The 17,467-nt window shown below is 34.4% G+C and overlaps 1 protein-coding gene across 1 annotated transcript in view; it reads left to right on the top strand.

Moving 5' to 3' along the window:
- Positions 1 to 14,640: 14,640 nt before the first annotated feature.
- The window catches only part of LOC149806533 (orexin/Hypocretin receptor type 1-like), a 98,624-nt gene continuing 95,797 nt past the window's right edge, over positions 14,641 to 17,467 (top strand). The window contains exon 1 of the mRNA XM_089954207.1: positions 14,641 to 15,575. Coding sequence (XP_089810333.1) covers positions 15,195 to 15,575 — 381 coding nt within the window. The 5' untranslated portion in view covers positions 14,641 to 15,194. The remainder of the gene's footprint in view (positions 15,576 to 17,467) is intronic.

Genomic DNA, 17,467 nt, shown 5'->3' with positions numbered 1-17,467 from the left:
TGACCATATCCTGTCACCAGACGGGGACGCAATCTTACACAATAAAAGATTACCTTAACTCCTCGTCCTCAAACAGTAGCCCTTTTCAGGGCTACCCAATACTCTGGAAAAGAGATAATATTGCAATTGCCAATGGTATGTTTGTAAGTTTAGAAAAAAGAAGTGTGTCTATAAGTACTTCGTTTGTTTGACTTTGTTAGAAGTGTGACTATAGGCACTTCGTTTCCGTAGCTTGTCAAAAAGTGAGTGAGCATTAGCTTTTTGACTGGATTTTCCATTGTCTCTATATCGTCCATATTAACTACGATCAACTCTACCACCGTTGAGCCAATACCACACTGGAATTTATAGAAGGTCGACTGGAAAAAATTTGAAACACTTTATAAAGCTGGACTTAACGGGGGTACCTTTTTAAACGTCATTTATCCTATTTAACATTTTACACCTGTTGATCGTGATTGCAAAAGAATCAGTCCTTAAGTCCTCACCTGCCTATAAAGAACTCTAACACGATGGTTCACTATAGACTGTAAAGAAGCCAAGAAGCATTGCGAAAATTTGACAAGCGTCTAACGCATGAAATTTAAAGTATGCATCTATATTCAAGACTAAAGTTCGTCGCACAATTACAAAATGAAATAGGGCAATCATGGGAGAAATATATTTCTTCTTTCAACTATCTCAACTCCATTAACAATAAAATTTGACAGTATTCACAAAATAAAGGGTATGAGGAAACAACAACACTGTTGGACAAGAAACATCAAAAAAGATACACTTTAACTGCAAACATGGCATAGCAATTGTAACTGCTTACATTTTTCTACAAATTCTCATCGTCTAATTACTCAACAGATTTGCGAAGGCTCAAAGGTCAAAAAGAAAAAATTACATTTAAATGTTCATCCAATAATTCAGAAAGTTATAATCAACGTTTTCACCTTTGGAAGTTTTCAACTTGGCCGCTCATGTATCAACTGGGCCTGAAAAAAAATATATTGTCAGTTTTTAAACACTTAGCAGAATCATCAGTAATCTCTCTCTGGGAAATTTTCAATAATTTATGGACCACTAGAAATGTACCAAATCATTTGGACAGAAGCCAGAAGCTACAGTAATACTTATTCCAAAATGCGGTAAGAATAGAACAGATCCTACAACTACCGTCCCATTGCTTTGATGAGCTTTGTGTGTAAAACAATGGAACGAATGATCAATGCAACGCTTCTCTGGTACTTGGACGCTAATAATTTAATATATCATTTCCAAAGTGGTTTCCCATATGACCATAGTACCAGTGATAATCTGGTTATACTTGAAACGTGTCTTCGCGATGCTTTTATCAAGAAAAAAACATATTGTAGCTATTTTCTTCGATTTAAAAAGACCTATGATACAACATGGAAGTACGGAATAATAAATGACCTGCACGATCTGGGTCTAAAAGGCCGTCTTTATTTCGAACTTTCTCTCAAACAGAGAATTCAAGGTACGAGTGATTTCACCCTCACTAATATCTACAAGCAAGAGATGGGTGTGCCCCAGGCAATATTTTATGTGTAACTCTTTTCAACATCAAAATTAATAGCAATACCAAGTGTTTTTCTTCCTATATGCTGATGATTTCCTAATATGTTATCGATCGAAGCACATCCATTCAACGAAAAGACAACTGCAACAAAATATATACGAAATTCCAAACTGTGTCAATATCAACGGTTTCAAGTTCTTAAATAAAAAACAGTATACATGCATTTCTCTGAGTTACGAAGACATCATGTTGATCCTAATCTCAGACTATACGGAGCACCAACATCAGTTGTTGAGGAAACGAGTTTTTTTTGTACTGTCTTCGACAGAAAACTGGCCTTTATTCCGCACATAAAGAACTTAAAAACTAAATGCTTGAAAGTTCTCAATTTACTCAAAGTAGTAACACACATTGACTTGAGTGTTGATATAAAAGTCGTTCCAAACCTATATAGAACCATTATTCGATCTAGCCTGAACTATTGCCATGATTTTTATGGTTCAGCCAGAAAGTCATATTTAAGGATACTTGATCTAATTCACTACAAGCAATATGACATGCTCTAAAGCATTTAGAACATCACCATCTTATAGCTTTTAAACTGAAGCAAATAAGCCATATCTATTACATCGCAGAGAAATACTATCTATACATTGTTCTCACAAATTAAGATCCAGCTCTTTCAACCCTGCTTTTTAGACACTATTTCTATCCAAATACGAGAATATGTAATACGAAATACAGAAGGCCTAGAATTGATCCCTGTGGTACTCCAGTGGAATGTGATATACGATTAGAGTGAGCAGCTCTCCACCTCACAGCATGAAATTTATTTTTTGGATAGGATTAAAACCATCGCAAAGAAGGTTTTGCAACGTTATATGCTGACAATGTATGTATAAAAGTATAGTATTTACAGTACTTCAAGAAGTTATGTAGGCCTAAAAAAATGCTATAATTAATTTCCCGTCATCAATAATCTTTAACCAGTGCTCAATCAAATCAGTAAGTGGTATCTGGTACGAGTGATTTCGGCAGAACCCTTATTGACAGTGGGTATTAAGATTACGTTTGAGAAAATGTCATAAAAATAATTAAAGCATGTATTTATATTACTAAATTTGACTAAGCACGGGCTGGCGTTCTTGGGAATACACGACATCCATGGCTTGCTTGCCAAGTTCTTTGCCCTCTTGCCTCTCTCGGACATGGTATAACAGCAGAGATGTGGAACAATTTCCACCCGCCTAAAGCTACGTGTCCCGATGTGATGTCATCATTGCGACCAATCGCAACGGGCGTTACATACTGCTTGGGTCGACACCTAGCACAGTCAATAATGGACTGAAATCAACTCTTTGTTAACATGAGTGTGTGTTGGGCCCATTGCCACTCATAAAAGCCCTTTATTCAGGTCATTAGAGACATATAGTCCTATGACCTGACGGCTAAAGTAGCAGTGCTCCTTGAGCATATAAACGCCTGGGGGATGTGGTACTAATTCCTTCCCCCGGGAACATTTAGCATCCCGTTGTGCGGGAAAAAAACTTGTCGCACATGCCCTCTTGGGCGCACGCGACGTAAATCCAAGTAATCAATCAATCAATCAATGTATTTATATAACTTTAATAACAACAAGTAGAACATATACAGGTGTATAATTACTGACATTAGATTCTTCTCCAAAGTCAAGTAACTATTTTTTTTCTCCAATAACCTGCAAAACCATAGGCATTTATAAACGTATTAAACATGTAAATCAGTGGTTCGACGATGCAGTTGGTTAGAAATTTTAATAGTTTCACCAACAAGCCATTAAAGTCAGTAGTGTTTTAATTAGACATATTTATGATTTTCTTTCTAACAAAATCCTCAACAATATTTGGTATCGGAATGAAAGTTTAATTTGACATATGTACTATTGAAGAAGTCGTGCATTGTATTTGCAATGTTAGTAAAGTCGTTCAAGACTTCGCCAGTTAGTATATAAATGTTATTTGGAAGAGGGTACACAATCATTTAAATTTCTCCATATTTTATTTGGATTATTTCATGACTGTTGAACAACTTCATCTAAGTAATCTCCTTTTGCATCTCTAATTTGTATACAGCCTTTCCTCTAAAAGCCTTAAAAAAAGCCAGTCACCTTTACATTTACTTTTTCTCTCTGTCTAATGAAGGAAATACGCTGGTATACATGGCTGCTAAGATTCGATTTTCCGAAAATTCCGCTGCCCTTGATTTTATTCCTTATCGTAAAAGAATGTATCCCAGATTGATAAAATTTTATACTTGGTACCATACCAAAAGTGATGGAATTTCAATAAAATGATACTTTGACGAGTTTTACCACAAGATGAAATTATATCCGGTATTAACGTAAGAAAAGAAGATTTTCTTTTATTAAATATCTAACTTCACACCCACCCCATTTTCATATATTCACCATACTTCCATGGACTGATCATATAAATATACGTGACTTAAGAATGCGATAGGATCGTGTTGACCTAATCTTTCCGAATGAATTACATTTTGGCATTTCGTAAACTGTTTGACACTATCTGAAAACAATTCATGTCCGGTTCAGCAATGCATCACAGCGAGTTTGTCGCTTTTGTCAAAGAAGTAGGGGGAAATAAATCTGGAGACACAATCGGTGTCAAATCATATTTCATTATCAGTGATTAATTTCCACGTCTTTAATATAGTGCAGTTTCTATTTATATGTTCTAGGCCACAAAGTACTCCTTTTTGTAATTGCGTGTATAACTTTTTTAGGCACACACAATCAAACGTCGCGTGGCATGTTGGGAAATCTTATATTTTCACGTGTGAAAATACAGGAATAAGAAAACATGAAAATAATGCATTTTTTTATTCTACCTAAGGTTTAATTATATAAAAACAATACACTACAAGAAACAACGTAAATGAATGAATGCCGTATTCCAAACTAAATACACAATCGCAGATTTGTCATTACAAAATAATATCATTATTAATGCGCACATAACTCCGCCCAGATAAATATGAGCTCAGTCGCGCGCTCGACATAACTTTCGAAAGAAAATGGCGTGTCTAGTTAAAATTGAAATTTGCAGTCATATTGTGAATGAATGCGCATTGCAGCAACTTTTCCATTTGATCTGGAATTAATATATTTTCGTATTTTGTTTCGATTCGACGAAAGTTTGTGATTTTGGACTGGATTCATCTGTGCAAATTATACATGAAATACATCGGATTGAAGCGGCGCGGGTGAAGCGTGTTTACATCTGCAAATGTGTTTCTGTCATTGAATGTTTTAAATCATAATGTGGGACAAATGTGAAGTCTTTCAATTGCAATTATCAAAAAGACGCTATAGAATTTAATGCTTATTTCATTTTGTGTGCAGTAAGGAGGATGCAATTGCACTTATCATCGAAATTACAGCACAATTTTGAAATGTGCAATCCAGATTGAAAACTTACGACATGGCTCATGTAATTCGGATTTGCAGAATTAAGAAAACACATTTTAAGGAAATTCAGGATGTAAAACTGTAAGCATATTTCATTTTGCCATTCTTATCACCAGCTAAAGAAGAGAGTATATGACTTGTCACTTGTATGTTAATTGTAAGGACATTATCTTGAGTCTGCTATATACTGGAGCTAGCCTAAATCCGTAAGATTGTATCAACGCGGAATGTGCCAAAACAACTGGTATGTGGCAGGCCACGAAATATCTGTTTTAGTTCATTCAGAAACAAATTTAAACAACCACAACGTAAAGAGCCTCTTACGCGAGTGTACATGATTTGTGTACAAATCAAAAGTGCTGGCGTCTGCGTCCTATGTTTGTTTACAATAGAAAGTAGTTCCTTTATGCACGTGAATGCTGTATGTGTATTGTCGCGCAAGTTCAGTATCGGGTAATATTGAACGATTCTGACAATGTAAAGTTAACGGGCAAAAAAATGAGCATATAATAAGTATCAATATTTCACACTGAACTATATAATACAAATGTGTATGTGACATGTACTTATCTTGAACCAAGCATAGTTAATGATTAATTACATCCGTCAGCTGCAGCGTGCACATAATATGATCAAGGCATGCGCTGCGTACGAAGGTTCATGAGCAAAATTAAATGTAAACATCACGGCTGTATTTATCATTGATGTGCATACATAAAAAGCCCATAAAAACACATAACTGAAACAGTGTTACACCTCAAACAACTTCAGAGGAATCAGCTTTCCCGCTTCGAATGGCTGCCTCTACTTGGCGAAACATAACTGTAATAACTTACATATTCCTATCGGATTATCACTTGTCTGACACAAGACCTTTTGTAGTAGCTTTTCACTGTTGTTTTAAGTGAAATATTTTGTTTAGTTAATACAGCATGCCGTAGTAATAACACACTTAATGACTCATTTTTGAAGGCTTTGATTATCATATCCATTCTGATGTATAAATTCCGCCTGTTGTCAGTCCTCCAGTGATCTCTCTTAAAACTAGCCTACTTGTATCAACTTTCGTTGTCAGTTTTCATGTACGGAATAAGATTATCTGAATTTGTTCAGAAAAGAATTCCGGCCGAATTATAAATGATAAAGATCAATTGCCAGTAAGACATGCAAGAATTTTGTTTTAAATGAATGTGATAAAAATAACTTAACCAGTTAATTTCGCTAAAGGTGTAAATTCTACGATATAAACACCATGGGCTATCGCAGGTCATTGAAACCATTCTCGAATTGAGACATTGTCAAACTCTCAACTTAGTTTGAGACTTTTATGTCATCACAAGTAAAATTATCTTCACAGAATTGGGATTTTCACCATTGTTGGAATGTACTAAAGGATAACAGAGTTCATATTTAAAATTTTATTCCATTTAATTTTTCCGTATCCCCGCCAGAGTATTTGAGTGAATTATCAACATGTTAAAATCTAATTCTCAAAGGTTTTAAATAACCGTTTCACTGGTTCAATTTAGGCTCAGTGTAAATCAATGAAAGAACCACAAAGATGTCTCTTAGATGTGTGCACCTCGGTATTTTACCCTCTTTTTCCAGTCTGAAACTAAATATTCATCCTTCTACAGAGTACCTAACCTTCCTAGACTGTCATTATTTCATGTTAATATTCATTAAGACATATCAGACACGAATAAACGAAAACGATCGAAAGACGAGATTTACTGACATATATATTATGGTATTCGAGAAATTGAGACATTTCAATAAATAGTCATGAGAGGATGAAATAAAATCTCACATCTGACCATCCTTACTTTGCTAGGGAACCTAGTTATCGTTTAAGGCTTTCATATAGCTTGTAATGTGTAAATATATAAATCAGGTTGTGTCTTCCGTTATCTTCAGCTTCTGTATATGAAAGACGCATTTATTCTACGAACCACATGATTTGCATACAGTATATAAACAGCGAGAGCTTTCATATTGTTTATTGATTCATGTTTTGAGAGATGTTCACATTGAACGACTAGCACTGCAAGTTTCAGTCAGCGATAATCAAGGTAATCCCTGTTATCGCACGTTTCCTTCTGATAGACAGTGACTCTTACCGTGTATAGATTATGTAAGAATGATACTTACACTAGTGGACTATCATTGGCGAACCAACTAATTAATTAAGTTATTGGACACTAATGACCCTAGGTTGAAAGAAAGCTCTTAAAATCGAATGAAATCTTAAAATAATAAACAAGGAATTATACGTATATAAGTAATACAAATCATATGGAGAATAACAATTCTTTCAAGTGCACTGGATCCAGCAATGGACCACGTATGTCAGGGATTGATTAAGATAAATTAAATTCATGTATAAACAGCCATGTAAAGTTTCGCAAACATTACCATTTCTGTTTAATTTGTTTGTCATTTGTCCCTTTATTATTTATTTTTTCTTCCAACTTGTAACAAAACGTTGTTGCACACTACTGCACTACTTCCGCGCATCGGTACCCAATGTGGCCATAAGTAGATGGACAATGCACAGGCCCATAAATCAGCCGTAGTGACAAACTTTCTGAAGGAACGCATCATCCGAACGTTTCTACATCTTTTATACAGCATTTATTTAGCTTCAAATAACCCCGTTATTAGATACTGGTTAAGGAGCAGACCATTTGAAAGTCACCAGTTGCATTTAATAATTGGTTGTTGTTGTTGTTCTGGGGTTTAACGCCATTTTTCAGCAAATGATAGACTATGTGTGGCGGCCAGTATTAATGGTGGAGGAAGAACCCGGGAAAACCCCGGGAAGAACCACCGACCCACGAGAAGCTACTGGCAAGCTTTCTACATACCCACATTGGCCGAATCCTAGACTCGAACCCACGCAGACAGAGGTGAGATGGCAGTGATCCGTAACGGAGAGCGCTTTAGATCACTCGGCCACACGACCCCCCCCCCCTCCCCATTTAATAACTGGATACTCGTTACAGTGTATTATTTTAAGCAATATGTTTAATGTTTCTCTTTACAACAGAGTTATAACAATTAAACACTATTCCGGTTTTATTGAGGAACCATAGGCAAGATATATATATATATATATATATATATATATATATATATATATATATATATATATATATATATATATATATATATATATATATATACAGTGTGGATTGAAGAAGGGATACGTAAATAAAGTTAACTGAATGAAATATTTTGCCTCAAGAAAACATAATACAAAGCAATGATCGTCATTTTGACTGACAATATTGTGTACGGACCTGTGTGTGGATGCACTCTTTCCGTTTCCGTTGACTGACATTTATACAAAGCAATCAAACGCATAGCAATAAATGACGTAAAATATACGGCGTATAGACAACTTGACGTTCTATCTTAAATGAAACGTTTCTCGGAAAATAAATAAGTAAATATCAGATACAATAAAATGACTTGCTAGTGTGGAGGGATTGGCATAAATAGGACACATTTCTGAAGAAGGAAAAAAAAAAAACAGGTGTTTTTTTTTTTTTCTTCATTAAAATATGAAACACAACGGAAATTACAAAATTAAGCAAGCCACATGATGTACCCCCACCTTGTCGGCTAAGTCTGCGCGTCGGGTAATTCTGTGCAACGATACGACATTCCTGGAAACATTGGATCACGTGTTGTTTTCGGTCGAATTATCCAATTTGCAATGAGAAAGAACGATCGTCCTTTTATTAAGGAAGTGATATTCATGACGTTTCCAAAAATATCCAAAATTTCTACCCTAAATACACATGAAAAATGTGATTTCTAAATGTCAGCATGGAGACCCATTCCATGACCTTTTTGAACTTGTAACCCAGATAATCCTATTTACTATGTATCTTTCAGAATCATACAAATAAATACAATATATAAAAGGTTTAAATGTATATTCTAAAACAATACTGCATTTTAATCAAAGTTTCTAATTTTGCAATAAGCTGTCCCACACGTACCAAATCGTCTGCTATCCAAAATGTCAACTTGCCGCTAGAATAAGAATCTCAAGAAATTACCCGGCGTATAGGCTGCTTTTAAAATCTTTAGTATTTTTTCTCCATACACGAGACGTTGTTAACACACTACATCATATTCATTGTTGGTTCTCTTCAAGATAATAGCTTATTTATTTTATAAAATTTTAAACTTTACTAACTCTTTTACAAGATCAGTTTAGTTTGCTTAATATATCTTTTCTTTTATTGGCATTGTTACGTTGAATTTTGTAAAACCAGCCATAAACCTGAACTAATTACTCGACCGAAATGCTGACAGAAACAGTCCAAAGTAATTTATTTCATTTCCATAGCCCGATTAATAAATTTTACATCTTTCAAAAGATATGCGCTGAATAGGCCGACATATCGTGAGGCAAGAAAACACAGGGGTGGTATCCGTTGTGTCCAAAAATTAATATTATTTTGAACAGAATATTTTGATGACAATTGCCTCTTTTCAAACGGTAAGCATCGCAGTATTTTATTTTCGTCAATCGGTCGAATTCGGTATGCGTTTTTCCTCAGTATTGGTGAACGGAAACCTTAGGTGCGCAGAAATGCCCAACAGCATTGTAAATGAAAAAAAAAAAAAGCAATTGACTGGTTACACTAAAGTAGCTGCATACTAAACTTAAATATACAAGACTAATGTTTCAACATGTTCTCAGCATACCATTGCTGTCAGGCAGTGGCTTGACACTGTTAGTCTCGTTCTTGATTTTTAATTCATGTATTTTTAAATAAAACCAATACGTTTCCTATAGTAAGGCTATCTTTATAGTGTCGTCCAAAAGGTATTACTTTTACAAATTTTATTTGTTTGACACGTAAACACGTAATTATGTATAGTCACAAAAAGAAGCAAAAATAAACTTTTTATCAAACTTAACAAATAATTATACAAGTTATAAATGAAAAAGTGAGAGGAACTTACAGAATTTTGAAATGAATCCAAATCCATGAAAAGTTCCATTAAAGTCCAAAAGATTGAAATGTTCCGTATAAAGTTAAGAACCGGAAATGTACTGTCCTCCAAGAATGTGACGTCGTCAAAATGGCGTTGTCCAGAATGCCTTTGAATAATTCAGAACAGATCCAAAATAAATATTATAGTCCAAGGTTCATTTTCTGTTTAGATTGAGTAATTCAAACACGTCTTTTCCCTCTAAATACAACATAATAAATACAACATAAAATAGTTCTGAAGATTTGACATTACAACATAAAGTAAGAATGAGAAACAATCACACCATCCACCCCACCATCCGAGCTATTTATATATTTGAAAAAAGCTAAAACAAGTACGTTTTCTCTACTACCTACGTGACCAGTCGCAAATTATAAACATCGTAGAAGAACTCACTTAATTTAAATTATCCAATAGGAATTAACTTAATTATTGTAAGATGCCAACTGCCCGACCTGTCCAATGGGAAAATGTAGAATCTTATAGACATATTTACTAATAATTATATTATTAGTAACCGGCAAGAAGTACATAAGCATCTATTTATAGACCCTGTGCAATATCATGGTCTTTTATATCTTAAAATAGACCCTATGCACGTAAGCCAACTCCAGCTTTTGATAATAGTCATGGGAAAAAATTACAAAAATTAGACAAAATAATGAACCAAAGTCATGGAAAAAATTACACAAATTAGACAAACAGACGGACAGACAGACAGAAACAGAGAGAGAGAGAGAGAGAGAGAGAGAGAACAATACCCTACTAGAAAGGAGAAACAACCGCTGTCAGCAGTGCGCGAGAGGGAAGACAGTGTTGTCAAGACGTCAGTCAGGTGACAGTCTGTATATGAGGAATACCGTGTAAGCAATTGTTCATTCCTAATTTAATATCAGGTTTTCTGAAATCACTTTTAGTTGTGTTCATTTATAATTTGAAGGGAATTATTTATTTAAATTATTCATTGGGACACAATGTGCTCATTGACATTTTAGACTGGACCATTACTTTCGGATTATTGTGAATTCATTCAAAAAAATTCTGAATTATGTCATTGTGACGTATAAAGACTATTGGCACATCACCTCATTGAAATCTGTTGGCACATCAACACATTCAAATATATTGGTACATCACCTCATTGAAATATATTGGTACATCAGCACACTCGAATCTATTGGTACATCAGCACACTCGAATCTATTGGTACATCACCTCATTCAGATCTATTGGTACATCACCTCATTCAAATATATTGGTACATCAACACATTCAAATATATTGGTACATCAGCACATTCAAATCTATTTGTACATCACCTCATTCAAATCTATTGGTACATCACCTCATTCAAATCTATTGGCACATCACCTCATTCAAATCTATTGGCACATCACCTCATTCAAATCTATTGGCACATCACCTCATTCAAATATATTGGCACATCACCTCATTCAAATCTATTGGCACATCACCTCATTCAAATCTATTGGCACATCACCTCATTCAAATATATTGGCACATCACCTCATTCAAATCTATTGGTACATCATGTTACGTGTTTAGGCTCGAATAAACAGTAACACAGAAATAGTCAAAACAACAAGCTTTTTAAAATTCAACAAATAATTTATTTTCATGGAAAAATTCTGTAAAAATGAAAAAAGGAGAAGAACTTACGGTTTCAAAAATCAAATCCAAAAATAATCTAAGAATAATCCACGAATTAAACTGCAAAAAGTCCTAGTAATAAATGTTCTAATAATTTCAAGTTCAAATCCTGATGGAAAATCCAAGCTGGATGACGATGACGTATGCTGTAGTCTGTACTGTGCTTATCTACAGTTCCTTGTAGAAATACAAATAATGGCACTCCGGTGTTATATATCCAAATTAAATTTGTAAGCAATGCCTTTCCAAAATTTCTGTGTGAACACTCCTCAAAATATTTCCAGAGAAAAAAACAATTAATCCTTTTGAAATCCAACTGATCTGAGGAAAATTATAACTAAAAATCTGGCTGCAACAAAATAACTTGACATCAGTTTAAAAAGCCCAAAACTGAGAAATCTCTCTCAATGCATATCTATTAAAACTAACAAATGCGCGTAATGGAAAAACCAATCATTTTACGCCAAGAAATAAAAAATGAAAATATTGGTTTACATCTTAAATCATGTAGTCCCATCATGACTTGGAAAAAACAATCATCAATAAAAAAAGAACTTGTTTACAAAGGTAGCTACAAGTTCTGAAACAAGTTCAGAATTTAGATCAACACCTGGTGTTTATAAACTAACAGTCAAGGTCGAACAATTTTCTGAAAAAGTATCTTCTCTAGTAAATAAATTTACATTATAATAACATATAAAATAATGAAATATTTAAAACTGACAAACAATTAAATTAAAAATAAACATGAATTACATCAGATATACGTAACAATCAGCACATTCATACTATATGCCTTTAGGTTGGTGATAGGATTATGTGGGGTTTAATTCATAATAGTTAGCTCCTAGTAAAGTTCAATTTTATAAGTTAGAGAATTAAATTATGTGTTTCTTTTACTAAATTTAGTGGTTTTGCAATTTTCTGTTAGTTAGCTTAAGACCATACAGTCGTAACTATGTACTAAATTCATTGTTGCTTCTTTCTTCGAAAGTGTCGTAGGATAACGTTGTATAATGCGGTATAGTTCATCATAGCCGAAACGGCGGCTTTGATATTGTATCCCACACAATAACACTAGAGAAGAACAGTTCCATATAGAAAGTGCACTTTTTTTTTAAAGACATGGATATTACAGGATCTGTAGCATTCTAGAAGAAAAGACACACACACACACACACACACAATATGATATGAAGTAAATGTAACATTTTTATTCTTGCTGGCGATGTTATTCTGAATGTAGTCTTTATTGTTCTTATTGTTGTGTGTGTGCGTGATTTGGATTTTTAACTTGGTTTTAAAAACATTTCAGTCATATCGATACGATATCTGCAGTGTGACAGTTTATAGTGATGCCTAGCACTGGGGCATCGTGCAGCAGACATGTAGCATGATGTCCTACCCAGTCACTTATCCTGACACAAGGCCGACCAGTCATATCAACTGTTAGTACTATTTTTGTAAGTCTTTGGTATGACTTGGCCGGGGATCAAACCCACGACCTCCCTCATCCGAGGCGGACGCTCTAATCACTAAGCCAGTGGAGCGGTCTTATTGTTGTTACCATTTATTGCATTGGTTAGAGGTCTTGTATTTAGGATGGTGCAGCTGCTTATTTTGTGTTAGATGTTATTGTGTCGTGTTAGTAATGTTGCTGATATTGGTAGTACAGAACATGATTATAGGAATATAAATCATATTATTTTGGAAAAATGGCTTGAGTGATTGGTAACCTTTGAATCAATTTTAATTACAAGTAAAGCGTCGATGGCAAAGAAATCAGTATACACCAAAAGTAATAATGCGTTTTCTGCAAAGAGATAGGGATAAGGCTTATTCGATAACGTATCTTATGAATTTTCCCTACACAGGCGTGTAAAGTTTTAAATGATGGCAGTTGATCTAGACCCATGTAAAATAAGGCCTACTGTGTGATATATTGTATTATATTATATTATGTTATGTTGTGTTGTGTTGTGTTGTATTATATTATATTATATTATATTATATTATATTATATTATATTATATTATATTATATTATATTATATTATATTATTTATGTGCACATATTTATTGTGGAAATGTTTATCTTGAGGTGAAAGAAAATGTAAAATAAATTCACCCTACTTTTCCCGATGAGAGTGTGCGCACATTCAATTTTGATTCTTTATTTTTCATCACAGCCAAGCCATACTGACCCAGACTTATTCCCTGATATGTGATTGTTTTTGTGTTAACGGTAGGCACAAGTAAGTTTATGCGAAGACCTAAAGTGTGTCAAACCTACCATATATCAATAAGGGGTCATTAAGTAGGTTGTTTGTTTTGCGTCTCTTTCCTTAAACTGCCTACGCTTTGTTCAAGTTCTAATCTGAAGAGAAAAAAATACATTTTGTCTTCTCTGTTTGTTATACAACAACATAGCCGGCACGACATTCATCCCAAATTATTACCAGACTATTAATATAATGCATCCCAAAATAAACCAGTACATCTCCGTTTTGCTTTAATAGACGCAGATGTTCTTCTGCCTTTCTCAGCCTCAAAATTATAATCGTCAAGTTGTGCCAGATATTTTACTGAAGGCCATATATGTGAACCTTGATATTTATTTTGTTCCTAAAAGGTGATGGAAGGCACTAAACAATTGCAAGAAGGAGATTGGTAACAAATGTACAAGAGTGCTCTTTCCCGCTGTATATATCTTACAATTGTCAGCACATCAATCGAGAAATCGTGTTACTATATAGCTGCAAAGATCACCGCTGCATTCAAAATTGAGAATTGATATGACTTCCATACAGAGAAGCAGCCTATGGTATCGTTCCCTGTCTTGAAGTGCATTGCTGTTTTCGATTCCTGATTTGTCGCTGGCTAATAAGGAGGCTGCGACTACGCTAAAACATATATAACAAGTGAAAGCTGCAAGACCAAACCTTTCTGTGGAAACCTGCATTGAGCTTCTTTCTGTCTGCCTTCTCGGAACTCTGATAATTGTATGTTTGCAGTTCTCATAACTCTCCGCCTGGAATAATCATATTGTGCAATATAAAAAAAAACCTCTTAATTAAGGTTGAGGAAAAATCATCAATTTAGCAGTGATGTAGTTATGTGAGATTCATGATGAAGATAAAGCAGAGTTTGTCAATTTCTTATCACTAGCTCCGAGAAAGGGCGTTGTCTGTATAAAAAAAGTGACAGGTTTAGTAGCAAAACGATTGTATGCGACTTATGTGCTATCGTATACCTTCAGACAATAAAGGGCTGAAGTGTCCGGTAAACATTGTCACCATACCGTCATAAAATAAAGGGCTGAAGTGTCCGGTAAACATTGTCACCATACCGTCATAAATAGAAAAGAAAATCGCAGGTATTAAAATAGAGCAACAAGATACCTCGTAGTAAAAACTGTTTTGTGTTGTAATGTCGTGCTTTGGGTAAACGTGAAGAATTTATGCTTGAGAGAAGTGAGTCATTTTAGGAAACAGTTTTACAAGTTACAATGGACCATACCGATAGTTTAAAGCAAGCAGAAACTCACGAACAAAATGACACGAATATATCGTGTTCAGGAGAATCGTGCATCACAAGGGAACAATGGCTAAATGATGTTCTACTCTTCATTTACCCTTCTTACTATGAGTGGATTTTCATCATTTTATATTTCGTGGTGTTTATCCTTGGTTTAGTGGGAAACTTACTGGTGTGCTATTCGGTCTGTCAAAGCAAACATCTACGGACAGTCACGAACTACTTCCTCGTAAACTTAGCGATAGCTGACTTCTTCGTGATCTTAATATGTCTACCTCCAAGCGTCGTACATACCATTGCAGAGTCGTGGTTCTTGGGTCTCACCATGTGCAAGCTGGTTCAATACCTCCAGGTACGTTTTATCTAATGTATGTATGTATGTAAGTATGTATGTATGTATGTATGTATGTATGTATGTATGTATGTATGTATGTATGTATGTGCGTGCGTGTGTGTGTGTGTGTGTGCGTGCGTGCGTGCGTATGTGTGTATTTATGTCTAATTACATAAATACATAAATCCATTAATACAGACAGACATAATATATGCAGGTAGGCAGGTAAATCTGTAATAGTTGCAAACTGAAGTAATACCAACTTGTATAACTGCGGTGTCTTTCTAGGGCACCAGCATCATCAAAATTGGAGAGAAAAGTAAGATTAATTACAATATATTTAGTGAAGACATTTACTTGATGTGTCTAAAACAACAAGACTACGACTTTTTATATACGTTTGCAATATATATAAATTTAAAAATGTGTACTTAATGGAAAGTAAACCTGTTTATAGACAGATATGTGAGTCAATGTAGGAATTTATCTAGACTAATGTTCTTTCTTTGGTGATCAATACGATTCAGTTGTTTATTAGTCTCATTTCTGCTGGAATTTAGTATGTCAAAACAGGTTTAGCACCAAAACTAATATCTGCTTTGAGAAAATATACTACAAAAGATAAAAAGCAACAAGTTATCTATAGGTACAAATTACTACAACAATTCAATCCGTTATAGCGCGTATTAACGTTCACACCGTTATAGCGCGTATTAACGTTCACACTTATCTGATCCGACAGAAACACATTTAACAATTCAAAATATTTGCAGATTGTTTTGCAATGGTAATGTACTGATTTCTGTTTGTTTAATTAATATGTGATACTATGCATGTCGTCTGCAATACAGTTTAAACAGTTAATGCAAGGTGTTTCAATGATAGAAAGCCCTTGCAGATAGGTGCCTTCCATTTGGGCCAAATAATTGTGACTAAAGGCACGTGCGTCCTTATCCCGCAGATTATTTAATTGCCTGTACATTTGGGGTTTTCTTTCGTTATATCATTTTAATACACCCAAATACTCGACTGAAAATCAAGATGTATCTATCAATTTCAAACTTTAATAGATTATAAACCAGAGTAAATCAATTTATATTTGTCAACGTGAATGGATTATAATTAACTTAAACACACACCCACACAGCAACAGGAGAGAGGATACAAAGTTTAGAAGAAGGGTGTTTTATATATGGCTTTTAATCCAACCGATATAAATTGAAAACAAAAAGAAATTCGCATAGTGACCTGTTTAAACCAGCTTGATTCCCGAAGAGAAGTAAAGGAACGTGGAATTCAATATAGTATCCATGCATGAGTTATTTGCCCAAACGCGAGCTTTTTAAATGTTAAAATGTTAATCATTTCAAATTTGTTTTCAAAACTTATGGTATTCATGGCTCTCCACGATAGATGACAAATTATAACAGATGAGACACAAATACAATTTTTACATTCTGAGGAAAGTATAGATAGCTGACATGCTGATACTTATAAACACGGTACAGACTGGTCCACGAAAAAGAACCCTTTGAAAAGACCCCCCAAAATTATAGATCAGGGCACCAGGATGTGTAATTACAAATAACTATTGTCGAGATAAGAAACTTCTTTCGGTTTATCTTATCCCCTAAATGTATGTATTATATGTCGATTTTAATTGTACAGTAATATATTTTCCACGCAGATAAAGGAGTCTATTTTCAGAATGAATTATATACAGTGGAAGTATCATCGAATTAACTTTTACGAAATCAATATTAGATTGAACTTGTATTATAGGAACGTATTCAGAAAAAAAGTGCCTGCTTGATGAAAGTGCATTTTGTCGTGGATGTATGGCAGCCATTTTCGTGTCTCAGCTAGATATCAGTTCCTGGTAACTTTAAATTGTCATTAGTGTGTATAAC

Source organism: Sinohyriopsis cumingii, chromosome 1, assembly GCF_028554795.1.
Source record: "Sinohyriopsis cumingii isolate HCF-2022 chromosome 1, ASM2855479v2, whole genome shotgun sequence".
NCBI classification, from domain to species: Eukaryota; Metazoa; Mollusca; class Bivalvia; order Unionida; family Unionidae; genus Sinohyriopsis; species Sinohyriopsis cumingii.
This window is presented reverse-complemented; position numbering and strand designations above follow the sequence as displayed.